General features: G+C 46.9%; 1 protein-coding gene across 1 annotated transcript in view; it reads left to right on the top strand.

Moving 5' to 3' along the window:
- Nucleotides 1–27,021, top strand: part of PIK3C2B (phosphatidylinositol-4-phosphate 3-kinase catalytic subunit type 2 beta) — a 935,041-nt gene that overhangs the window by 883,366 nt on the left and 24,654 nt on the right. The window contains exons 30-31 of the mRNA XM_077481256.1: nt 18,726–18,807; nt 20,423–20,529. Coding sequence (XP_077337382.1) covers nt 18,726–18,807; nt 20,423–20,529 — 189 coding nt within the window. The remainder of the gene's footprint in view (nt 1–18,725; nt 18,808–20,422; nt 20,530–27,021) is intronic.

Here is a 27,021-nt window from a genome sequence, read left to right as displayed (position 1 = left end):
GCTTTTGGGCTAAAAATAGCGCCTGTAAAGTGCCTGCAAAATGGCTCCCCTGCAGTCTGTGTGAAAGACAGAGTGCTTTCACACTGAGGCGATGCAAGCAGCACGTTTGGAGTGGTGTATACCGCTCCTCCACCACTCCTGCCCATTGATATGAATGGGCACCACTGCCGAAGCGCATGCAATGCGATTTGGCAGCAGTGCTTCATGGGCGCATTTAACCTCTTCCTTGGCCGCTAGCTGGGTTATATGTGCCCCACTAGCAGCCAAATAGCACCGCTAAAATGATGGTAAAGAGCCGCTAAAACTTGCGTTTTACCATCAACGCCTGCCCGCTCCAGTGTGAAAGCAGTCTTCATAAGCGATACAGAAAATTTCTTACATTTAAACATTTATTAAACAAAACAAACCTCCAATCAGTTTACTTGTATGTATGATTTAGATAAAAAAAAAAAAAAAACTATGTATTAAATAAAAACAGGTAGTCAAAACTTTTGGACAAAAAAAAAAAAAAACCGGGTAACTTTACTGTTTTCATTTTATTTTTTAAATAGTGTATTTTTTTCCCGAAAAAATGCATTTGAAAGACCTCTGTGCAAATGCCGTGTGACATAAAATATTGCAACAACCGCTATTTTATTCCCTAGGATCTCTGCTAAAAAAATATATATAATTTTTGGGGGGTCTAAGTGATTTTCTGGCAGAAAATACAGGATTTTTACTTGTAAGCAAAAAGTGTCAGAAAAGATTTAGTCTTTAAATGGTTAAACTGAGAACTTCTACACACAGAGATGACTTCATTCATTGAAGTGTAAACATTGTATCTTTCTGTTCTTTTCTTGGCAGCCTGCCCAGAGAGGAGGAAGACGTTTCTATGGCAACTTACACTGACTTCTATACAGAAGTAATTTCAAAGTCCTGCTGTAGTTCTAAATCGGCTTTTTATCAGCACAATCGGCCGATGCCGATTAATTAAAAAACGGCAAATATCGGCCGATATATCGGCCGGCCGATATATCGGTCGACCTCTAGTAATCGGTGCATTTTTATAGAGCTGATCGCTGTATAAATGTCACTGGTCCCAAAAATGTGTCAGAAGTGTCCGATTTGTCCATCGCAATATCACAGTCTTGATAAAAATTGCTGATCACCCCCCCATTACTAGTAAAAAAAAAAATAATAATCAAAATGCCATAAATCTTTCCCCTATTTTGTAGACACTATAACTTTTTTTTTTTTTACCAAAAATATTTAGAAGAATACATATCGGCCTAAACTGAGGAAAAATGTATTTAAAAAAAAATTTATTGGGATATTTATTATAGCAAAAATGAAAAGATATATATATATATATTTTTTCAAAATAGTCACTATTCTTTTGTTTATAGAGCAAAAAATAAAAACCGCAGAGGTGATCAAATACCACCAAAAGAAAGCTTTATTTGTGGGAAAATAAGGACATCAATTTTGTTTGGGTACAGCGTTGCACGACCACGTAATTGTCAGTTAAAGCGACACAGTGCTGTCGAAAAAAATAGCCTGGTCATTGAGCAGCCAAATCTTCCAGGGCTGAAGTGGTTAACTATAGGTAATATAGTTAATACTATAGTATTCAAATTCTCGACCTCCTTTTTGAAGGCTAGAAACTCCATTCTTTTGATTCACTCAAGGAGTTAAATATGTTCTTTGTAACCAGAGTTTATTTAGAAATCTCCAACTTGGGCATGCCCTCAGGGCCCAATTTTCCTAAGACTGCTTTCACACTGAGAGCGCTGGCCGTTAGAGCTAAAGGGCCGCTCGTTTTAGCAGAGCTTTAGCTCTGTTTAACCACTTGCCGACCGCCGCACGACGATGTACGTCGACAGAATGGCACGGGCAGGCATAAGGGCTTACATGTACGTCCTTGCCTGCCCGCGGGTCGGGGTCCCGATCGGGCCCCCGCCCGGTGCCTGCGGCGGTCGGTATTCGTTCGGGAGCGATCCCGGACGAGGGGACGGCCATTCATTCATGGCCACCCCCTCGCGATCGCTCCCGACGAATGAAAATGTCCGGTGACATCACTTCCTCTCCTGTAATGTAAACACAGGAGAGGAAGTGATGTATTCTCTCCTCCGTGTCGGTATTTTTCGTTCCGGCACCGAGGAGAGAGGATCGGTGAGTTGCACAAGCACTACACTACACAGTAGAACATGCCAGGCACACTCACACCCCCCCCTTTACCCCCCGATCACCCCCCAATTACCCCTGCCCCCCCAGTCACAGTGACACCAATTGCTTTTTTTTTTTTTTTTTTTGCATTGGTGTCATTTGTGACTGTAATAACTGTTAGGGCAGTTAGGGTTAGCCCCCTTTAGTTCTAATGTGCCCCCCTAACCCCCCCAATAAAGGTTTAACCCCGTGATCACCCCCCCTCGCCAGTATCACTAAGGCTGGGTTCACATTGCAGCGGTTTATGAGAACGAATGTGATTCGCACCGCACTGCAGTGCAAATCACATCCGATCTCTGTGCGATTCGAGTTCAGCCATACAGATAGTATGGCTGAATTCGTGTCGCACCCGCCGCACCCGCCGCAAATTCGCACGGGACCCTTTTTTTGGCCCGCAGCAGAATCGGATCGCATGGGTGTTCACACCATGCGATCCGAGTTTGCAGATCGCACTGCGATATGCGAACTGATCTGGGGGTGTCATTAACATTTCACTGACACTCCCAGCAGTTCGCATAGGGCAGTGTGAACTGCCGCCGGGAGGCATGCGATGCGGGAACCCGCCGCGGATTCGTGGCGTTCCCGCATCGCTCCAGTATGAACCCAGCCTAATAAGCGATCATTTTTCTGATCGCTGTATTAGTGTCACAGGTGACGCTAGTTAGGCAGGTAGGTATTTAGGTTCGCCGCAGCTTTTTATAGCGCCAGGGACCCCCATATACTACCGCATAAAGCCCCCTGATTTCCCCCTAGTTAACCCTTTCACCAGTGATCACCATATAACTGTTACAGGTGACGCTGGTTGGTTAGTTATTTTTTTATAGTTTCAGGGCACCCGCCATTTATTACCTAATAAAGGTTTAACCCCCTGATCACCCGGCGGGTGTCATTTGTGACTGTAATAACTGTTAGGGCAGTTAGGGTTAGCCCCCTTTAGTTCTAAGGTACCCCCCTAACCCCCCCAATAAAGGTTTAACCCCGTGATCACCCCCCGTCGCCAGTGTCACTAAGGCTGGGTTCACATTGCAGCGGTTTATGAGAACGGATGTGATTCGCACCGCACTGCAGTGCAAATCACATCCGATCTCTGTGCGATTCGAGTTCAGCCATACAGATAGTATGGCTGAATTCGTGCCGCACCCGCTGCAAACTCGCACGGGACCCTTTTTTTGGTCCGCAGCAGAATCGGATCGCATGGGTGTTCACACCATGCGATCCGAGTTTGCAGATCGCACTGCGATATGCGAACTGATCTGGGGGTGTCATTAACATTTCACTGACACTCCCAGCAGTTCGCATAGGGCAGTGTGAACTGCCGCCGGGAGGCATGCGATGCGGGAACCCGCCGCGCAGTCGTGGCGTTCCCACATCGCTCCAGTGTGAACCCAGCCTAATAAGCGATAGTTTTTCTGATCACTGTATTAGTGTCACAGGTGACGCTAGTTAGGCAGGTAGGTATTTAGGTTCGCCGCAGCTTTTTATAGCGCCAGGGACCCCCATATACTACCGCATAAAGCCCCCTGATTGCCCCCTAGTTAACCCTTTCACCAGTGATCACCATATAACTGTTACAGGTGACGCTGGTTGGTTAGTTATTTTTTTTATAGTTTCAGGGCACCCGCCATTTATTACCTAGTCTCACTAGTGTACCCCTAAATTTAGGGGTGTCTACTTTCCAAAATGGGGTCATTTGGGGGGGTTTGTGCCATCTTGGCATTTTATGGCCTTCAAAACTGTAACGCCCTTAGAAAGCCTGAAGGCGGTGCTTGGTTTTCGGGGCCCCGTACGCGGCTAGGCTCCCAAAAAGTCCCACATATGTGGTATCCCCGTACTCAGGAGAAGCAGCAGAATTTATTTTGGGGTGTCATTTCACATATGCCCATGGCATGCGTGAGCAATATATCATTTAGTGACAACTTTGTGAAAAAAAAAGTTTGTAATTTTCCCGCAACTTGTGGCAAAATATAAAATATTCCATGGACTCAACATGCCTCTCAGCAAATAGCTTGGGGTGTCTACTTTCTAAAATGGGGTCATTTTTGGGGGTTTTGTGCCATCTTGGCATTTTATGGCCTTCAAAACTGTAATAGGTATGAGGAGTGAAGTCAAATATTTACGCCCTTAGAAAACCTGAAGGCGGTTCTTGGTTTTCGGGGCCCCGTACGTGGCTAGGCTCCCAAAAAGTCCCACATATGTGGTATCCCCGTACTCAGGAGAAGCAGCAGAATTTATTTTGGGGTGTCATTTCACATATGCCCATAGCATGTGTGAGCAATATATCATTTAGTGACAACTTTGTGTAAAAAAAAAAAATATATATATATTTTTTGTCATTATTCAATCGCTTGAGGCAAAAAAATAAAATATTCAATGGGCTCAACATGCCACTTATCAATTTCCTTAGGGTGTCTACTTTCCAAAATGGGGTCATTTGGGGAGGTTTTGTACTGCCCTGCCATTTTAGCACCTCAAGAAATGAGATAGGCAGTCGTAAACTAAAAGCTGCGTAAATTCCAGAAAACGTACCTTAGTTTGTAGATGTGACAACTTTTGCGCAAACCAATAAATATACAATTATTGACTTTTTTTTTACCAAAGACATGTGGCTGAATACATTTTGGCCTAAATGTATGACTAAAATTGAGTTTATTGGATTTTTCTAATAACAAAAAGTAGAAAATATCATTTTTTTTCAAAATTTGCGGTCTTTTTACGTTTATATCGCAAAAAATAAAAATCGCAGAGGCAATCAAATACCATCAAAAGAAAGCTCTATTTGTGGGAAGAAAAGGACGCAAATTTTTTTTGGGTACAACATTGCATGACCGTGCAATTACCAGTTAAAGCAGCGCAGTGCCAAATTGTAAAAAGACCTCTGGTCATTTACCAGCAAAATGGTCTGGTCTGAAGGTGGTTAAGCAGCACTTTTGCGCCACTTTTCAGTCAGTAGCAGGGCGGTTTTTACTCAAAAAAAGGGTTAAAAACTCCAGTTTTGCTGCGCTTTCAATGCGCTTTGAAAGACCTGCCCATTCATTCCACCCCAAAGATGCTGCTTGCAGGACTTCTCAGAACGTCCCATGCCACAGTGCCCCTGAAGCGTGTTGAGAACTACAAGCCGTCACCCACAATGGCTGAATGTGGTTGTAGGCATTCATTCACAGGAAACTAAATGAATGATGTGATCAGTGTGAGCTGAGCCCTGCATGGCCACGCTGTTGTTAAATTGTGACAACAGGTGCAGAGAGAGGATCCTCCACCTACTGTCACAGGGAAGGGATTGGGGAAGGAGAGACTGCAGATGCTGGAACATGTTACATGTTCCACCCTAAAAACGTATAAAACATGTACATGTTCCAAAGGTGAACTTATTCTTTAAAAGAGAAGTATGTTTTTGTTTTTTTTTATTCATACTTACCTCGGTGGATGGAGCATCAGACTGATGCTGCAGCTGTTCCCCACTGTCTCTGCACTGAGAACCGAGCCACCGAACTTTGCTGATTACTCGGTTTTCACAGATCCCCGAGAGGAAAGCTGCTGACTGTCATTCAGTGTCTCTCCTCCATGCTCACTGAAGCACTGAGCTGCGGAGTGGCGGGGAGAGGCCGCCTCAGTGGCTTGCTGAGACTGCTATCAATCAAGGCAGCTGGTGGATCCAGACTTGGAAGTCGGGATGACGCACTGCCTCAACTGATGGCAGTGACATTAGTGGATTTCAGACCACTCTCCACTGAAAATGGGTCACAGGAGTGCCAAACGAATGGCACTCCTGTGACCCATAGGAGAAGCCCAGCCTAAAAAGCTCAGGCTTGACTTTTCCTTTTTAAGGTGTGGATATAATTACTGCAGTATCTTCCTGACACTCACAGGAAATTAAGAACTGGATTGGATAAGCTACAAAACATCTGCAGCATTACATAACAAGTCCAGTTGAATGTGACTAGCTGCTACAAGCAACATATAGGGGGATCTGCAACCCCTAATGACTTTTCAGCATTTGATATACTTTTAAGTGTGTCCAGTGGCGTAGCTAGCACATGTGGCACCCATGATTGGTCATTTTTTTGGCACCACCCCCAACTGTTTTATTGCCTATCTTTTACCTTAAAGTGATATTAAAGTCTTGTTTTTTCTTTTAATAAGAAATATGTTATACTTACCTGCTCTGTGTAATGGTTTGTACAGAGCAGCCTGGATCCTCCTCTTCTCCAGTCCCTTGCCGGAGCCCTCGGCCCTTTTCTCCTGCAAGGGGCCTCCACAGCAAGCAGCTTGCTATGGGGGGGATCCAAGCAGGCGCACTCCCATCCACTCCGTCTCCTGATTGGCTCACTTGCTGTGATTGACAACCAATGGCTCCAGCTACTGCCAAAAGCCAATCAGGAGTGCGAGACCCCGCAGAGGCAGTGGACATCGCTGGATTGAGAGGGGTCTCAGGTAAGTATTGGGTTGGGTTGGGCTCGTGGGGCTAAAATGCCTGAAGGTAAAAAAAACCTTTGCCTTTACAACCCCTTTAAAAAAAAAAGTGCTGTACTTTGAATGCAGGAGTCAGGAGTAACAAATGTAAAACACAGTGAGGGGAATTTATCATAACTGGTGTAGTCAGAATCTGGAACAGTTGTGCGTGGCAACCATTCGGCTTCTATCTTCAGCTTGTTCAGGTTTAAAAGTGAAAGCTATGAGCTGATTGGTTGCCATGCACAGCTGCTCCAGATTCTGCCTGCTCTAGTTTTGATAAATTCCCCTAAGGCAGGGGTCTCAAACTGGCGGCCCTCCAACTGTTGCGGAACTAAAAGTCCCATTATCCCTCTGTCTATGGGGAGTCATTCTTGTAACCCTCAGCCTTGCAATACCTCATGGGAATTGTAGCTCTGTAACAGCTGGAGGGTCACCAGTTTGAGACACCCGCCCTAAGGGCTCATTCAGACAGGCGCTGAGACAGGTCCTGTGACACTTTTTGCTGCATCTGCATCCACCAGAGAGCTTCACCTATTGAAGTGGTTGCACAGATCTGAATGCAGGCACTGTGCATTCAGATACATACATACCTTCCTGTATGCATGTCAAATTTTGACATTTGACTATGTCCATGCAGCTTCTGCGTCCCGATTGACTTTGACTGGACTGCCTGCACAGGGATGCACAGAACACCAAATCTCCCCATGCGGTACACACCTATCACACTGGGCATGGACGCATATGCTCCATGTGAATTGTCATGTTAACCAGACTCTTTCTCCCTGAAGCTGGCAGGTCCATCAGACAACCTCATTCCTAGTCCAGAGGGCCTATACTATCCCCCTCTCATAGCCCAGGGCCTCCAGACACCTGCTGTCCTAGTGCAGGGCCTGCAGACACCCCCTCATTTAGTGCAGTATCTCCCTTGTACCCCCCAATCCAGGGGCCTTTGCCACACCAACCACCATTTCCTAGTCAAGGGCCTCTTCTGCCCTCCTCTCCTTTTCCAAGGCCTACTCTACAGCCCTTCCCCCTCCCCCAAACTCAGAGCCTCCTCTGCACCCTGCCCTCCGAATCCAGGTCCTTTGCCACACCAACCCCACTTTTCAAGTCCAGGGCCTCCTCTGCATCACCCAGTCCAGGGCCTCCTCTCCTAATCCAGGGTCTTTGCCACACCAACCCTTTCTAATCCAGGGCCTTCTCTGCACCCCCCACATCCCAGGGCCTCTGCTGAACCCCCCCATCCCAGGGCCTTCTCTACGCCCCCCCCCCCAGCCCGCTGTCTCCTCCGCACCCCCCATCAGCCCAAGGCCGCCACTGCAACCACCCCCCAGTCCAGGCCTCCTCTGCACCCCCCCAAGTTCAGCGCCTCCTCTGCACCCTGCCCTCCGAATCCAGGTCCTTTACCACACCAACCCCACTTTTCAAGTCCAGGGACTCCTCTACCCTCCTGTATACTCCCCTCCTAGTCCAGGGCCTCTGCTGCACCCCCCCAGTCCAGGGGCTCTGATGCAGCCCCCCAGTCCAGGGCCTCTGATGCAGCCCCCCAGTCCAGGGCCTCTGATGCAGCCCCCCAGTCCAGGGCCTCTGATGCAGCCCCCCCCCAGTCCAGGGCCTCTGATGCAGCCCCCCCCCAGTCCAGGGCCTCTGATGCAGCCCCCCAAGCCCAGGGCCTCTGATGCAGCCCCCCAAGCCCAGGGCCTCTGATGCAGCCCCCCCAGCCCAGGGCCTCTGATGCAGCCCCCCCAGCCCAGGGCCTCTGATGCAGCCCCCCCCCCCAGTCCAGGGCCTCTGATGCAGCCCCCCCCCCCAGTCCAGGGCCTCTGATGCAGCCCCCCCCCCAGTCCAGGGCCTCTGATGCAGCCCCCCCCCCCCAGTCCAGGGCCTCTGATGCAGCCCCTCCCAGTCCAGGGCCTCTGATGCAGCCCCCCTAGTCCAGGGCCTCTGATGCAGCCCCCCCAGTCCAGGGCCTGTGCTGCACCCCCTCCCAGTCCAGGGCCTGTGCTGCACCCCCTCCCAGTCCAGGGCCTGTGCTGCACCCCCTCCCAGTCCAGGGCCTGTGCTGCACCCCCTCCCAGTCCAGGGCCTCTGCTTTTCCCCCCCTTCCCAGTCCAGGGCCTCTGCTTTTCCCCCCCTTCCCAGTCCAGGGCCTCTGCTTTTCCCCCCCTTCCCAGTCCAGGGCCTCTGCTTTCCCCCCCCTTCCCAGTCCAGGGCCTCTGCTTTCCCCCCCCCTTCCCAGTCCAGGGCCTCTGCTTTTCCCCCCCTTCCCAGTCCAGGGCCTCTGCTTTTCCCCCCCTTCCCAGTCCAGGGCCTCTGCTGCACCCCCCCCTTCCCAGTCCAGGGCCTCTGATGCAGCCCCCCTAGTCCAGGGCCTCTGATGCAGCCCCCCCCAGTCCAGGGCCTGTGCTGCACCCCCTCCCAGTCCAGGGCCTGTGCTGCACCCCCTCCCAGTCCAGGGCCTGTGCTGCACCCCCTCCCAGTCCAGGGCCTGTGCTGCACCCCCTCCCAGTCCAGGGCCTCTGCTTTTCCCCCCCTTCCCAGTCCAGGGCCTCTGCTTTTCCCCCCCTTCCCAGTCCAGGGCCTCTGCTTTTCCCCCCCTTCCCAGTCCAGGGCCTCTGCTTTTCCCCCCCTTCCCAGTCCAGGGCCTCTGCTTTTCCCCCCTTCCCAGTCCAGGGCCTCTGCTTTTCCCCCCCTTCCCAGTCCAGGGCCTCTGCTTTTCCCCCCCTTCCCAGTCCAGGGCCTCTGCTTTTCCCCCCCTTCCCAGTCCAGGGCCTCTGCTGCACCCCCCCCTTCCCAGTCCAGGGCCTCTGCTGCACCCCCCCCTTCCCAGTCCAGGGCCTCTGCTGCACCCCCCCTTCCCAGTCCAGGGCCTGTGCTGCACCCCCTCCCAGTCCAGGGCCTGTGCTGCACCCCCTCCCAGTCCAGGGCCTGTGCTGCACCCCCTCCCAGTCCAGGGCCTGTGCTGCACCCCCCCAGTCCAGGGCCTCTGATGCAGCCCCCCAGTCCAGGGCCTCTGATGCAGCCCCCCAGTCCAGGGCCTCTGATGCAGCCCCCCAGTCCAGGGCCTCTGATGCAGCCCCCCCCCCCAGTCCAGGGCCTCTGATGCAGCCCCCCCCCCAGTCCAGGGCCTCTGATGCAGCCCCCCCCCCAGTCCAGGGCCTCTGATGCAGCCCCCCCCCAGTCCAGGGCCTCTGATGCAGCCCCTCCCAGTCCAGGGCCTCTGATGCAGCCCCTCCCAGTCCAGGGCCTCTGATGCAGCCCCCCTAGTCCATGGCCTCTGATGCAGCCCCCCCAGTCCAGGGCCTGTGCTGCACCCCCTCCCAGTCCAGGGCCTGTGCTGCACCCCCTCCCAGTCCAGGGCCTGTGCTGCACCCCCTCCCAGTCCAGGGCCTCTGCTGCACCCCCCCTTCCCAGTCCAGGGCCTCTGCTGCACCCCCCCCTTCCCAGTCCAGGGCCTCTGCTGCAGCCCTGCCCAGTCCAGGGCCTCTGCTGCACCCCCCCCCCCCAGTCCAGGGCCTCTGCTGCACCTCTGCCCAGTCCAGGGCCTCTGCTGCACCCCCTGCCCAGTCCAGGGCCTCTGCTGCACCCCCTGCCCAGTCCAGGGCCTCTGCTGCACCCCCGCCCAGTCCAGGGCCTCTGCTGCACCCCCGCCCAGTCCAGGGCCTCTGCTGCACCCCCGCCCAGTCCAGGTCCTTCTCTGTACACCCCCCCCTTGAGCCCAGGGCCTCCTCTGCACCACCATCCCAGGGTCTTCGCTATGCCTCCCAGGTTAGGGCCTCCTTTGCAACCCCCAAGGCCCCCCAATCCTTTGCCATACCAACCCCAACTTCCTAGACCAGGGCCTTCTGCACACAAACCCCTTTCCTTGTCCTAGTAAATGCCTTCCATTTCCTTTAGGTTCTCCCATGCTAAAGCATAGCACTGGTGGGCAAGAGAAGCAGAGTGATTCAGTGCTAGTGCTCCTGTGCAGTCTCTATCATATTTGGTTCTTTGGCAAACTATGCAGCAGGCACTGCCTGTCCATCACACTTGACCGGGCGGCAGAAACACACTTAAAGCAGCGCTTCCCAGTGTGGGTGGGGGGCAGAACCCCTGTCAGTGCCCCCCTAGATGCATCACCCGGGGCGTGTTCCCCCCTGTCCCCCCCTTCGTTTCAGCCCTGAGTGTGTCACATGTTTGGTTGGCAGTTTCTTCCATGGGTCACTAGTATTTACCGGTGTGTGAAGTATGGGGTAGCCGATAGTACCATGATGCATGGCAGGAAATGCAGGCAGCGAACACAGTTGTAAACCATCAGTGTTTTTCACCTTAATGCATTCTATGCATTAATGTGAAACTCCTTCTGTGGTGCAGCTGCCCCCAGAGCCTTTTTTCTTACCTGAACCTGGTTGTTCCAGTGTCGAGGAATGAGCAGAGCAGCTCCATCCATTCTCTCGATTCTTCATTGGATAGATGGCAGCAGGAGCCATTAGCTTCCGCTGCCGCCAATCAAATCCAGTCATGGGGGGAGGCCAAGTCCTGCTGTCTGTGTCAGTAGACGCAGCAGCAGGACTCAGGAACACACCCGCACAAGTGCCTCCGTGGAATGCAGCCGTGGGGGCACTCGAGGAGGAGTCAGGAGCGCCGCCGGGGGCCCCAGAAAAGGAGGATGGGGCAGCTCTGTGCAAAATCCTTGCACAGAGCAGATAAGTATAGGCATTTTTTTGTTTTGTTTTTACACAAGCTTTTACAATCACTTTAAGTATAAACAGTCCACTTTTCACAAACCTTTTTGGGAAAAAAACGACAGGCTACGTAGTCGTTTTTGAGTTTTAGTTTATTGGAAATAGTCTTTGTGGGGTATGGATAAATGTTATGTTGCAAGTTGCAGACGATTCATTTTCTGATAGTTAATTTGAGTCTGGAGGTGCTTTAGATGGTAACTACAGTGGGGAATATAATTATTTGATCCTCTGCAGATTTTGTAAGTTTTCCCACTTGAAAAATTAAGGTTCTATACTTTTTATCATTGGTGTATTTTAAATAATAGAGACAGAATATCAACCAAAAATCTAGAAAGAAAACACATAAAACAAATGCTATAAATTAAGTTGCAGTTCATTGAGTAAAATAAGTATTTGATCCCCAAGCAAACATGACATAGTACAGTACTTGGTGGAGAACGTCTGGAGCGCAAGCAAAGAGTTAAGACGTTTCTTGTAGTTGGTGACCAGGTTTGCATGTATGAACCAAGTTGCGTTGAAACTGTGTGTTTTTAATTAAAACTGACATTTCAGTTTCAGTATATACCTTTATATGAATGAATTCCTGACATATCGCAATATGGAGCAACAATGGCACTTTTCAAAAATGTGCTTTCTTTTGACAAAGTACAGTCCTGAAACTTGGGATTATGTCATCGGTCTTCTGCAGGTAGTCCTTTCTCCATTCTCTTCTACCCCAGTGTTCCAAATGTCATACTGTAACTTTTTATAAAGTACTAGAACAGAAGCTGCAGCAAGCAATTGTGTATACTGTATGTAGCCACTAGGATTTACATGACTCGGCCATCTCTGAGCCAGTATCTCAGTCCAGGAAATATAGCCCTGGGTGAAGCCTAAACAATGATGCCATCTTGTGATGGCAAGATGTCATTTTGTGATCTCTGTGAAAGGTTATACATACCCTCAAATAGAAGAGCATATTGGTATATTCTGTTTATTTAGTGTAACTTTTTTTAATTAGGGTATTATATCACTCTATCACTTGTAGTAAAGGATGTTCTGTCTCAAGGACATATATCTAAACCTTATTGATCTCAGCTTCATTAGAACAAGCCAGGTGAAACTACAAAATAACAGAAATAGACCTCAATAAGTTCAATATTGCATACTATACAGCATACATTGCAGAAGCAACAATATAGGATCAGATAGTAAAAACATACTTTTTAAGTTCTCTAAGGGGTGATGACGATGGATTGAGAAATACATGTGTTGCTTGCTGAGTATTTCCTTCCAAGAATGGTTGCTGTTTCACTTCCTGTAAAGATCCTACCCAGAATTCCCTGCTTATTAACAACTTCCTTAACTACACATAGTAACTCTAAATAAACAGAACTGCAGCAATACCAAAAAGGAACACTAGATGGAGCCTGCACACCACTTATGATTGCCCTATGTAAATTACACACATTGCATGTAACTTTAAAGCGGCTCTGCACACACTTTTTGTAGTTTATCTCACTGCCTTCCAAATCTACCAAAGAGTGCTAAATGGACGTTTTTGCTTTTTTTTGGAATCGTACCTTTCAATCATTGGCCCTGTCTATGCACACATTCCTCTGTCTCTACGGCTGTGGGCGGGGATTTTGCCAGTATCCGCATCATTTGCTGTGATTGCCACACTGTCTCCTGGGATCTGGTGTCATTCATCCCAGGAGTCGATGCGGACGTAAAATCTTGCGTGATTTCAGGGACGTTATGGCAATATAGATGTTTACGCCACTCTGCGCTGTTGCCAGTGAGCATGCGCGGGAACCAGCAAGGCATGCTGGTAGTTCAAACGAAATGGAACAAGGATGTGATTGCTTGTGGGCTTCAAATGCCCACAAGCAAAATGAAAACTCAGTGACAAACTTTTTAAAAGTGACTATTTTAACTAAAAATGGACCTGGATACCGGAAAGAAATCTAAAAAGTGAGTTTAACGTGAGAGTGGTAATAATTGTAACATGTAAAAAAAAAAAAAAAAACGTGTGTGCAGAACCGCTTTAAGAACACGGGTACAAATAGTCTGATGGACAGAACTAAGGATTCAGCATGGTTTTCACTATGAGTTTTTAAATGATTAAGGCCTGTTTCATACTAGTGTGTTTTGTGTTGCACAGAAAACATGAGAAGGGAAGTCACATTGTTCTCTATGGTGTCCATTCGCATCAACACAGTACGGCATATTTTTGGAAAAGGTTCTGGTGCTACTTTGGTGTGGTTGCTGCATGATTTTGGCACATAGACGTCAATAGAAATGCACCCAAAACACAATTAAAATGCAAGTACATATATTTTGGTGCATTTTTTGCGGGTTGTTGAGCAACTACCCAATGGCATCCTACCAACCAGTGATGTATCCCTGCTGTCAGTCAGGAATTCCCCAAAGGGTCTGGCATGGATTGTAGGGGACCTGAACCTGAAACCTACTACTAATTTACCACTAAATATTACTCCTAAAGTTAACGTAACCCCTAAGCCTAGCATTTACACGGTGTAGGATTTATCACACCAATAATACAATTATTATTTCAATAACAAAAGCAAAAATTGTTGCCCAAAAATGCACACTGCAAAGACTCCTCGCTCAAAAATCTCAAGGGGCTTGAACAAACCAAGGTCCAGCTGAAGATTGGTATAGCTATACTAAAATTCTTGCAGTTCACATTTAAGTCAATTTACTGTCTCACAGAGAATTGATAGTCAGTTTAACCACTTGCCGACCGCCTCACGCCGATGTACGTCATCAGAATGGCACGGGCAGGCATAAGCACGTACATGTACGTGCTTTGCCTCCCGCGGGTCGGGGGCCCGATCGGGCCCCCGCCCGGTGCCTGCGGCGGTCGGTTTTCGTTCGGGAGCGATCCCGGACGAGGGGACGGCCATTCATTCATGGCCACCCCCTCGCGATCGCTCCCGACGAATGGAAATCCCCGGTGACATCACTTCCTCTCCTGTAATGTAAACACAGGAGAGGAAGTGATGTATTCTCTCCTCCGTGTCGGTATTTTTCGTTCCGACACGGAGGAGAGCGGATCAGTGAGTTGCACCAACACATCCCACACACAGTAGAACATGCCAGGCACACTCACACCCCCCCTTTACCCCCCGATCACCCCCCCAATTACCCCTGCCCCCCAGTCACAGTGACACCAATGTCATTTTTTTTTTTTTTTTTTTTTTTTTTTGCATTGGTGTCATTTGTGACTGTAATAACTGTTAGGGCAGTTAGGGTTAGCCCCCTTTAGTTCTAATGTACCCCCCTAACCCCCCCAATAAAGGTTTAACCCCGTGATCACCCCCCGTCGCCAGTGTCACTAAGGCTGGGTTCACATTGCAGCGGTTTATGAGAACGAATGTGATTCGCACCGCACTGCAGTGCAAATCACATCCGATCTCTGTGCGATTCGAGTTCAGCCATTCGCCGCACCCGCCACACCCGCCGCACCCGCCGCAAATTCGCACGGGACCCTTTTTTTGGCCCGCAGCAGAATCGGATCGCATGGGTGTTCACACCATGCGATCCGAGTTTGCAGATCGCACTGCGATATGCGAACTGATCTGGGGGTGTCAGTAACATTTCACTGACACTCCCAGCAGTTCGCATAGGGCAGTGTGAACTGCCGCCGGGAGGCATGCGATGCGGGAACCCGCCGCGGATTCGCGGCGTTTCCGCATCGCTCCAGTGTGAACCCAGCCTAATAAGCGATCATTTTTCTGATCGCCGTATTAGTGTCACAGGTGACGCTAGTTAGGCAGGTAGGTATTTAGGTTCGCCGCAGCTTTTTATAGCGCTAGGGACCCCCATATACTACCGCATAAAGCCCCCTGATTGCCCCCTAGTTAACCCTTTCACCAGTGATCACCATATAACTGTTACAGGTGACGCTGGTTGGTTAGTTATTTTTTTATAGTTTCAGGGCACCCGCCATTTATTACCTAATAAAGGTTTAACCCCCTGATCACCCGGCAGGTGTCATATGTGACTAATAACTGTTAGGGCAGTTAGGGTTAGCCCCCTTTAGTTCTAAGGTACCCCCCTAACCCCCCCAATAAAGGTTTAACCCCGTGATCACCCCCCGTCGCCAGTGTCACTAAGGCTGGGTTCACATTGCAGCGGTTTATGAGAACGGATGTGATTCGCACCGCACTGCAGTGCAAATCACATCCGATCTCTGTGCGATTCGAGTTCAGCTATACAGATAGTATGGCTGAATTCGTGTCGCACCCGCCGCACCCGCCGCAAACTCGCACGGGACCCTTTTTTTGGTCCGCAGCAGAATCGGATCGCATGGGTGTTCACACCATGCGATCCAAGTTTGCAGATCGCACTGCGATATGCGAACTGATCTGGGGGTGTCATTAACATTTCACTGACACTCCCAGCAGTTCGCATAGGGCAGTGTGAACTGCCGCCGGGAGGCATGCGATGCGGGAACCCGCCGCGCATTCGTGGCGTTCCCGCATCGCTCCAGTGTGAACCCAGCCTAATAAGCGATCGTTTTTCTGATCGCTGTATTAGTGTCACAGGTGACGCTAGTTAGGCAGGTAGGTATTTAGGTTCGCCGCAGCTTTTTATAGCGCCAGGGACCCCCATATACTACCGCATAAAGCCCCCTGATTGCCCCCTAGTTAACCCTTTCACCAGTGATCACCATATAACTGTTACAGGTGACGCTGGTTGGTTAGTTATTTTTTTATAGTTTCAGGGCACCCGCCATTTATTACCTAGTCTCACTAGTGTACCCCTAAATTTAGGGGTGTCTACTTTCTAAAATGGGGTCATTTGGGGGGGGGGGTTTGTGCCATCTTGGCATTTTATGGCCTTCAAAACTGTAACGCCCTTAGAAAGCCTGAAGGCGGTGCTTGGTTTTTGGGGCCCCGTACGCGGCTAGGCTCCCAAAAAGTCCCACATATGTGGTATCCCCGTACTCAGGAGAAGCAGCAGAATTTATTTTGGGGTGTCATTTCACATATGCCCATGGCATGCGTGAGCAATATATCATTTAGTGACAACTTTGTGAAAAAAAAAAAAAGTTTGTAATTTTCCCGCAACTTGTGGCAAAATATAAAATATTCCATGGACTCAACATGCCTCTCAGCAAATAGCTTGGGGTGTCTACTTTCTAAAATGGGGTCATTTGTGGGGGTTTTGTGCCATCTTGGCATTTTATGGCCTTCAAAACTGTAATAGGTAGTGAGAAGTGAACTCAAAAAATTACGCCCTTAGAAAGCCTGAAGGCGGTGCTTGGTTTTCGGGGCCCCGTACGCGGCTAGGCTCCCAAAAAGTCCCACATATGTGGTATCCCCGTACTCAGGAGAAGCAGCAGAATTTATTTTGGGGTGTCATTTCACATATGCCCATGGCATGCATGAGCAATATATCATTTAGTGACAACTTTGTGAAAAAAAAAAAAAAAAAAAAAAAGTTTGTAATTTTCCCGCAACTTGTGGCAAAATATAAAATATTCCATGGACTCAACATGCCTCTCAGCAAATAGCTTGGGGTGTCTACTTTCTAAAATGGGGTCATTTGTGGGGGTTTTGTGCCATCTTGGCATTTTATGGCCTTCAAAACTGTAATAGGTAGTGAGGCGTGAAATCAAAAATTTACGCCCTTAGAAAGCCTGAAGGCGGTGCTTGGTTTTCGGGGCCCTGTACGCGGCTAGGCTCCCAAAAAGTCCCACATATGTGGTATCCCCGTACTCAGGAGAAGCAGCAGAATTTATTTTGGGGTGTCATTTCACATACGCCCATAGCATGTGTGAGCAATATATCATTTAGTGACAACTTTGTGTAAAAAAAAAAAAAAAAATTTTTTTTTGTCATTATTCAATCGCTTGAGGCAAAAAAATAAAATATTCAATGGGCTCAACATGCCTCTTATCAATTTCCTTAGGGGGTCTACTTTCCAAAATGGGGTCATTTGGGGGGGTTTTGTACTGCCCTGTCATTTTAGCACCTCAAGAAATGAGATAGACAGTCGTAAACTAAAAGCTGCGTAAATTCCAGAAAACGTACCTTAGTTTGTAGATGTGACAACTTTTGCGCAAACCAATAAATATACAATTATTGACTTTTTTTTTACCAAAGACATGTGGCTGAATACATTTTGGCCTAAATGTATGACTAAAATTGAGTTTATTGGATTTTTCTAATAACAAAAAGTAGAAAATATCATTTTTTTTCAAAATTTGCGGTCTTTTTACGTTTATATCGCAAAAAATAAAAATCGCAGAGGCAATCAAATACCATCAAAAGAAAGCTCTATTTGTGGGAAGAAAAGGACGCAAATTTTGTTTGGGTACAACATTGCATGACCGCGCAATTACCAGTTAAAGCAGCGCAGTGCCAAAGTGTAAAAAGACCTCTGGTCATTTACCAGCAAAATGGTCCGGTCTGAAAGTGGTTAATATTGTTTCAACTTGCAAAATAATATGCTATCTCACGTTGTGGGTTGTGTTGTTAATGGAACATAATTATGTCATCTGTTAAAGTGGACATTGCACTAAAAAGCAGCTTTTAAACAAGTGTAGTTTCTAAAAAAAAAAAGCTCTGAATAAAAAAAGTCTGATCAGCTTCATAAGTATGTATTAATGTGTGTGCTTCCTCATAAATTTTAAATGGTGCACTGCTGTGGTTAAATATTTGGAGCATGGCATGTTTGCTTCTTCTCCCTGGCTCTCCGAAAAAATGTGAGATGTATAAATATCACCTTGTCCGCATATCACAATTGCAATATGTCCTTTTACTGTTGTAAGCATCGAAGCACAAGGAATTGAATAGGCATCAGTACTGTGGCCTGGATTTTGAGACACATTCTTAAGACGAAGGATGCATGGAGCACTTTCTGCTCAACGGAGCTGAGAGGTCTCCATAACGGAAGGAGAACATGCTTACATGACCTGTCACAATCACGTAAACAGCTCTTTCACAAAGTGTTTTTTTTTTCTCTGATTTGTTTTTTTTTTTTTTTTTTAATTGGCATTTTATTTTTCAAAAACAACAATATACCCTTGGTAAAACCTTACTGCTGCTGTTTGAATGCCATCTTGGTGTTTTGGAGAGTAGATCTACTATAAAACTAGAGGTACATGCATATCTTGTGTAGAAATTAAACCCAGGAAAGCACATTTTTGGTGCAGTTTTCATTCAAGATACAATAAATATACAACCCAGTGGTCATAATTTTGATCAAGCCGTTTTATTTATGTAGCCAATTGCATGAATGGTTCCATTGTTGGCTCTGTTGAGATGAGATTAATATAGGATATATTTTTTCTTGACCTGTTACTTAATGTTTTTTTTTTTTTCTCTACAGTGTGATCTGGTGTATACTTTCTTCCATTCCCTTCCTCGTGATGAGAAGAATGTTGGCAATACTACACAACCAAGACCTTCTGGTAGAGTTTATAGTTAAAAATAAATTTGTGATTTAAAAGCTTTAGCTCTTGAATAGATATCTCTTTTTGTAAGAAAAAGCCCTGTCACTTTCCTTTGACTAACCACTTGCTTACTGGGCACTTAAACCCCCCCTGCTATCCAGACCAATTTTCACCTTTCAGCGCTGATGCACTTTGAATGACAATTGCGCGGTCATACAACACTGTACCCAAATGACATTTTTATCATTTTTTTCTCCCAAATAGAGCTTTCTTTTGGTGGTATTTAAATACCTGTTCGATTTTTGTTTTTTGTTAAAAAAAAGTAAAATTTGAATTTTATTTTGTTATAACATTTTAAAACGGGTAATTTTTGTCCATCATTGATGTACGCCGATGAGGTGGTGTCAGGTGGTTAAACATGCTTTTAAATTTACAACATTAAGTTGTAACTGTATAACAAATTACCTGCTAAAGTTAAAATTGTTCAAGGTCTAACATCACCTTGTACTTCAGGGTAGTTGAGTTGTACATAATTCATCATCACATCTTCCACCTGATCATGCCCTTTATATCTTGCCTCTAAATGCCCCTGCATGTTAACTTATGTGTCCAAGCACACATAGGTGGTTATTTCCGAAAGGCAAATCCAGTTTTCACTGCAACGTACCTAAACGCGTTACCTGAGTTTACAAGCATCAAAGGTTTTTTCTGTGAAAGCTCTGCTGCCAGAAGGAAAGGCGTCTAGGAGAGTTTACATCATGTCCAATGTGTGTGAAGTCTTAAAGTATGCACAACCTCCTTGCACATTGTGACACATCTACTTACTCCTACAGTGCCATCCTCCACCACTGACAAGTCAAGTGTTCTGTTGCTGCCATTTCCAGTGCAATGCTCAAATTTTGCCATTGGTCAGTCACTGATGATGTTACTCCTGTACATGTACACAGGTATTACATTATCTTCAGCAACCAGCTCTATTTTCAGCATACCAGGATGTACACCAAATAGAAAAAAAATCACTAGGAGCCAGGGGAAAAGCTTCTAAGCAAAAGACACTTACATCTCTCTTTTGCCCAAAATGTCTCTCTCTAAGACCCCTTTGACACTGAAAATTCCATGCTAATGGTAAAGCGCCGCTTTACCTGCGCAATGTGTCAGGAGCGGGGAGCTTTTAACCAAGGGATTAGCAAGGGGTTAAACACGGACAAAAATCGCTGCGGCACTTCGGCAGCGCTGCCCATTGATTTCAATGGCAGGGGAGGTTTAGGGAGCGGTGCATACACTGCTAATGCACCACCCCAAAGGACGCTGCTTGCAGGAATTTTTTTTCGGTCCTGCAAGCGCACCGCCCCAGTTTGAAAGCACTCGGCTTTCAAACTGTGGAGGCTTGAGAGGCGCTTTTCAGGTGTTTAACAGGCACTATTTTTAGCACTAAAATGCCTGAAGAGCAAGAGGTTTTTCTTTTTGCAGAGTTTTGGTAAAATTTTACAGTACAAGTACATGTTTTGTTTTAACAAAAATCCCTGGGGGGGGGGGGGGGGGTGGTTAATGGAGTGGTGCCTCACCTCCTATTCAACACACACACATTAGATTTTGATGTTTTATTTCAATAGATTTTTTCATGTGTTTTCAGATGCAACATGGTCTGTGCCAGTGGGGACTGTTGGAGGAGAGGTCAAGTTATCCATCTCCTATAAAAACAACCAGTTGTTTATTATGGTGATGCATATTCGGGGTCTGGTAAATATCTTCTGTGTTTTTTGTATTCTTTTAGATTATTCTTACTATTATTCTGTTATTCTTTTAAACCTAATCAAAAACAAATAAAGGTATTCCCGAAAAAATGATATGCTACAGTTTTATGACCCTGAGTAAGGCATTTTTAAAAATGGTACTTTTTTTGTGCTTTCAGTTTTACTTCTAATTTGAATTTCCTTGCTCTGTATATGTTACAAGCTGAAAAGCAAATTAGCATATCTTTTCAAACAGCTTAAAGCGGGAGTCCACCGGGACTCCGCATTTTTTTTTTTTTTTAAAAGCCAGCAGCTACAAATACTGCAGCTGCTGACTTTTAAAATAGTGACACTTACCTGTCCAGCGCGCCCGCGATGTCGGCACCCGAAGCCGATCTGTAGATCGTATGTCGGGTGCTGCCGCCGCCATCTTGGGTATGGGGATCAGGAAATGGAGCCTTTCCGCTTCATTTCCCGGTTCCCTACTGCGCATGCGAGAATAGCGCTGCCCAATAAGGACGGTGTGGTAAAATTTCCTGCGACCCGTGAATTTCGCTCACCCCGTCACTTCCGGTGCGGCTCCGTCACTGTAACAGTTGACGGCGGGCCTTTACTGCGCGTGCGCCAAGTCCGTGATCTTAACGGCGCATGCGCAAGAGCTTTATTTACGCGGTGGTTAAAAATTATACTCGGAGACTTGCGGGTGGGCGGGCGGAGCTGAACAGATGCTTAGAACGTCAGCAGCAGCCCCGCCCACCCCACTAACATGCCCCTGAATCTTAAGCGGTGGTTAAAAATTATACTCAAGTGGGCGGAGACTTGCGGGTGGGCGGGCGGAGCTTATGGTGAAGAAAAATTATGGCTTCAGCTGCTATTATTTTGCTGCCTATCACAGGATGCTGCGGAAGTGACGTTGCCGCCAGAAATTGCGTACTGCGCATGCGCGATGCGTTCCAAACACTCGCGCCGTGCGTTCCAACATAGTTTCGGCAATACAGTTCAGCGAAACCATCACATAATGTTACGGAAGTGAGGTTACATACAACACAAACACTGGGCCGTGCGTTACAACACTAATACTTCCCTTGTTACCTAGTATCATTTTTTACCAACCATGCTGAGCTACGTGCGGTCAATGTTCAGTGTCCTCATTCCTATCCGCGAGCTTCAATGTTCAGTGTCCTCATCCCTATCCCCCTGCTTCAATGTTCAGTGTCCTCATCCTTATCCCCGTGCTTCAATGTTCATTGTCCTCATCCTTATCCCTGTGCTTCAATGTTCAGTGTCCTCATCCTTATCCCTGTGCTTCAATGTTCAGTGTCCTCATCCTTATCCCTGTGCTTCAATGTTCAGTGTCCTCATCCTTATCCCCGAGCTTCAATGTTCAGTGTCCTCATCCTTATCCCCGAGCTTCAATGTTCAGTGTCCTCATCCCTATCCCCCTGCTTCAATGTTCAGTGTCCTCATCCTTATCCCCGTGCTTCATTGTTCAGTGTCCTCATCCATATCCCCCTGCTTCAATGTTCAGTGTCCTCATCCTTATCCCCGTGCTTCAATGTTCAGTGTCCTCATCCTTATCCCCGTGCTTCAATGTTCAGTGTCCTCATCCATATCCCCCTGCTTCAATGTTCAGTGTCCTCATCCTTATCCCCGTGCTTCAATGTTCAGTGCCTCATCCTTATCCCCGAGCGTCAATGTTCAGTGTCCTCATCCCTATCCGCGAGCTTCAATGTTCAGTGTCCTCATCCCTATCCGCGAGCTTCAATGTTCAGTGTCCTCATCCCTATCCGCGAGCTTCAATGTTCAGTGTCCTCATCCTTATCCCCATGCTTCAATGTTCAGTGTCCTCATCGAAGCAGGGGGATAAGGATGAGGACACTGAACGTTGAAGCTCGCGGATAGGGATGAGGACACTGAACATTGAAGCTCGGGGATAAGGATGAGGACACTGAACATTGAAGCTCGGGGATAAGGATGAGGACACTGAACATTGAAGCACAGGGATAAGGATGAGGACACTGAACATTGAAGCACAGGGATAGGGATGAGGACACTGAACATTGAAGCACAGGGATAGCTATGAGGACACTGAACATTGAAGCACAGGGATAAGGATGAGGACACTGAACATTAAAGCTCGCGGATAAGGATGAGGACACTGAACATTGAAGCACGGGGATAAGAATGAGGACACTGAACATTGAAGCTCGCGGATAGGGATGAGGACACTGAACATTGAAGCTCGGGGATAGGGATGAGGACACTGAACATTGAAGCTCGCGGATAGGGATGAGGACACTGAACATTGAAGCAGGGGGATATGGATGAGGACACTGAACATTGAAGCAGGGGGATATGGATGAGGACACTGAACATTGAAGCAGGGGGATAAGGATGAGGACACTGAACATTGAAGCACGGGGATAGGGATGAGGACACTGAACATTGAAGCTCGCGGATAGGGATGACGACACTGAACATTGAAGCAGGGGGATAGGGATGAGGACACTGAACATTGAAGCTCGGGGATAAGGATGAGGACACTGAACATTGAAGCTCGGGGATAAGGATGAGGACACTGAACATTGAAGCATGTAGCTCAGGATAGGCACTACAAGTCCCAGCAATGTAAAACCTAACACGGCACGTAGCTCAGCATGGTTGGTAAATAATGATACTAGGTAACAAGGGAAGTATTAGTGTTGTGACACACGGCCCAGTGTTTGTGTTGTCTGTAACGTCACTTCCGTAACATTATGTGATGGTTTCGCTGAACTGTATTGCCGAAACTATGTTGGAACGCACGGCGCGAGTGTTTGGAGCGCATTGCGCATGCGCGGTACGCAATTTCTGGCGGAAACGTCACTTCCGCAGCATCCTGTGATAGGCAGCAAAATATGACACTACACCCGCTGCCTCTGGGATCTGTGTGTTTCCCAGCAGGCAGCGGGGCACTTGCGGAAAGGGGCGGGCACTTGCGGAAAGGGGCGTAATATACGCCCCTTTCCGCAGAGAGCTATCCCGGAAGTGGGTGCAGAATACCTGTACTGTACAGGTATCTGCACCCCCTCCCCCCTGAAAGGTGCCAATTGTGGCGCCGGAGGGGGGGAGGGTTCCGATGAGCGGAGGTCCACTTTAGGGTGGACCTCTGCTTTAAAATAAAATGATTTTATCAGTGCTATAATTATATTACATTATAAAAAAAAAGTGCAGCTCTCCCCTCATAGAAAACTACACAGTAAATGCCTAATCAGATCAAGTGTATGCAAATCATTATTTTGGTTATATTCAAATATTCAATTTATATAAAGAACTTCCAAATGCAGGGTGCTTATGAACCCTGTCTAAACAAATGCATGCATGTATGTATACATAGAATGTGTTGTATACAAATAAAGTGTTTTGTGCTAACTGATCCTTGAAGGATACGTTCACCTTAGGGAACATGTTATATGTTCCACCCATGTTTAGGCTGGAGCATGTAACATGTTTTTGCCCTTGCTACCTCCCCTACTCTCTTCCTTGCCTGTGACAGTGAGCTGGGGCCTTCTCCTTGTACTCACTGTCACAATTTGAAAAGAGCTCTGCTCACAAAATTTTGTGAATGAATAGACTACAAGTACCAACATACTTTGTGGCTGACAGATTGTAGTTCTCAATGAAATATGAGGGCACTGGTGAGTATCCTCAGAGTTCATTGATTCTTTTTTTAGACTAAAGTAACTGTTTGCCTGTATTAGAGGTACGGACAGCTACACTGACAGGCTGCAGGATCCTGACATTGTACTGATCTACTGATTGTGGTTTCAATGCTTTACAGGCTTCTAGGGAAAAATTAGTAAATGGTAATTTTTTTACTTACAAAAAAAGTGCATTTTTTTTTAAATAATTTTTTTTAAAGGTGAACAAGTCCTTTAAAGTGGTAGTAAAGTCAGGAGTTACAAAAATCTGCTGAAAGGCAGTTTTTTTTTTTTATAATAGAGGAGACCCTAGAAGTCTCTTCTGTCATAAATGTACCCCAATCTGTCAGTGGATAATGTGATTGGAGCTGCACATGCATAGCTCAGACCACATTTATGGTCCGCTCCATATGCCGTGGTAGTGTGACTCCTCTGTGCATGCACGGGAGTGACATAATCTCGGCCCTGCTATTCAAGCAGCCGTAGATAAAAGATCTAGAAGGAAGACCGGGTGAAGATGGAAGCGCCAGGTCCTGGGAGAGCTGTGACAGGGCAGCACTGGAGGGCTTTGTAGGTAGGTCTTTTATAATGTAGTAATATGCACTGCATTTACTTTAGATTACTATGGCTTTAAAGCTAATCTTACACTAAAATGCAGGGTCTGTATATGTGGCTGCCCTTATCCCTTGTTGACAAAAAATGTCTTTATGGAAGTTGAAAAGATTTGCAAGGCTCTTTGGGTGGCAAGTTGAGCCCAATTCCACAAATTTGTTGTCATGTTTGCTGTGTTGCTATCCCCTCAGACAGACTGCTTTGGGATGTCCCACTATCTCTGAAATGCTTTAAGTAAAAAAAATCCTGTTATTCCTGATGTACAGTAAGTCTTTTTTTTTTATGAAATGAAGCACTGCAAACATCTAGTTTTCATTGTGAAGTTTATTTTAACCATGGCAGGGTAATCGCAACACAATTGTGTGATTACGCTATGCCAGAGCCTGGACTTAGTAATAACTGTTCTCCTAAAAGGAAAGGTGGTTAATGAGTTCTTTTTATTTCGTTTTACTAACCACTGCATTGAAAAACAAAACTGAGTTATTTTTCTTGTAAGTGTGGCTTCCTTCATAAGCCAATTATTTAGCAATAAGAAAGCAGGCCCTTTAATCGGTTATATACCAGCAAAACTCAAGCTGTAAAACAAAATATTCCCTTATGAATTATGCTGATGTTTCTCAGGTATATTACATCAGCTGCTTTGTTTGCTGTGTATATTGCATTGTTGTGACATCATGCAGAAGAATTGCCAGCTGATGACCAAGAGAGTGTGTCCTCCCAGAATGAAATAGAAACATATGGATTCGCCTATAAATAAGGGTTAATTTAAAAAAAAGATGTCTGTTTAACCCACTGCTTAATCTTGCTTTAAGCTGTGCATGTGGCATTGCAATTAACAGGGAACTAAAGTCAATAATTTCTGATTAAAGAAAATGTTTAAGTTCTGAAAAAAAAAATAACGGGGTAATTTTTTTATTGGACCAGTTTTCAGTATTAATATATGTATATATTAATATTGAATACATGCATCATGCTTAGGGGCTCTTGTGTATACAAATAATTTAAATGGCAAGAAATTACATTATAACTATACAATAATGGGATTCTCAACCCATGGATACTAGTGAAGTGTGAGTACTCACTATTAGAGGTCGACCGATATGGGTTTTTCTCTGGCCGATGCCGATGCCGATATTTAGAAATCATGGCGGCCGATAGCCGATATATGATGCCGATTTTTTTGGGCCGATATGTTAGGCCGATTTTATTTTATTTATTTATTTTTAATCCCCCTTGATCTAACACACCTTTCCCACTGGGGCGTTTTTTAAGGCGCTTTTGGGCTAAAAATAGCGCCTGTAAAGTACCTGCAAAATGGCTCCCCTGCAGTCTGTGTGAAAGACAGAGTGCATTCACACTGAGGCGATGCGCTGGCAGGATCTTAAAAAAAAAAAGTCCTGCAAGCAGCACGTTTGGAGTGGTGTATACCGCTCCTCCACCACTCCTGCCCATTGATATGAATGGGCACCACTGCCGAAGCGCATGCAATGCGATTTGGCAGCGGTGCTTCATGGGCGCATTTAACCTCTTCCTTGGCCGCTAGCTGGGTTATATGTGCCCCACTAGCAGCCAAATAGCACCGCTAAAATGATGGTAAAGAGCCGCTAAAACTTGCGTTTTACCATCAACGTCTGCCCGCTCCAGTGTGAAAGCAGCCTTCATAAATGATACAGAAAATTTCTTACACTTAAAGCGGAGGTCCACCCTAAAATGGACCTTCCGCTCATCTGATTCCTCCCCCCCTCCGGCGCCACAATTGGCACCTTTCAGGGGGGAGGGGGGTGCAGTTACCTGGATAATCCAGGTAACTGCACCCACTTCCGGGCTAGCTCTCTGCGGAAAGGGGCGTACATTACGCCCCTTTCCGCAAGTGCCCGCCCCCTTCCGCAAGTGCCCCGCTGCCTGCTGGGAAACACACAGATCCCAGAGGCAGCGGGGACCGTCCTCATTGCACAGCGCGGCTCGCGCATGCGCAGTAGGGAACCGGGAAATTAAGCCGAAAGGCTCCATTTCCTGATTCCCATACCCAAGATGGCGGCGGCAGCACCCGAGTGTCGATCTAGAGATCGGCTTCGGGTGCCGACATCGCGGGCACGCTGGACAGGTAAGTGTCACTATTTTAAAAGTCAGCAGCTGCAGTATTTGTAGCTGCTGGCTTTTAAAAAAAAAAAAAAAAAAAAAAACGCGGAGTCCCGGCGGACTCCCGC

Source organism: Lithobates pipiens, unplaced genomic scaffold (genome assembly GCF_037356315.1).
Source record: "Lithobates pipiens isolate NorthernLeopardFrog02 unplaced genomic scaffold, aLitPip1_a1.2 Scaffold_16, whole genome shotgun sequence".
NCBI lineage: Eukaryota > Metazoa > Chordata > Amphibia > Anura > Ranidae > Lithobates > Lithobates pipiens.
Note: the sequence above shows the minus strand (reverse complement) of the source record. Positions and strands in the feature narration are given on the sequence as shown.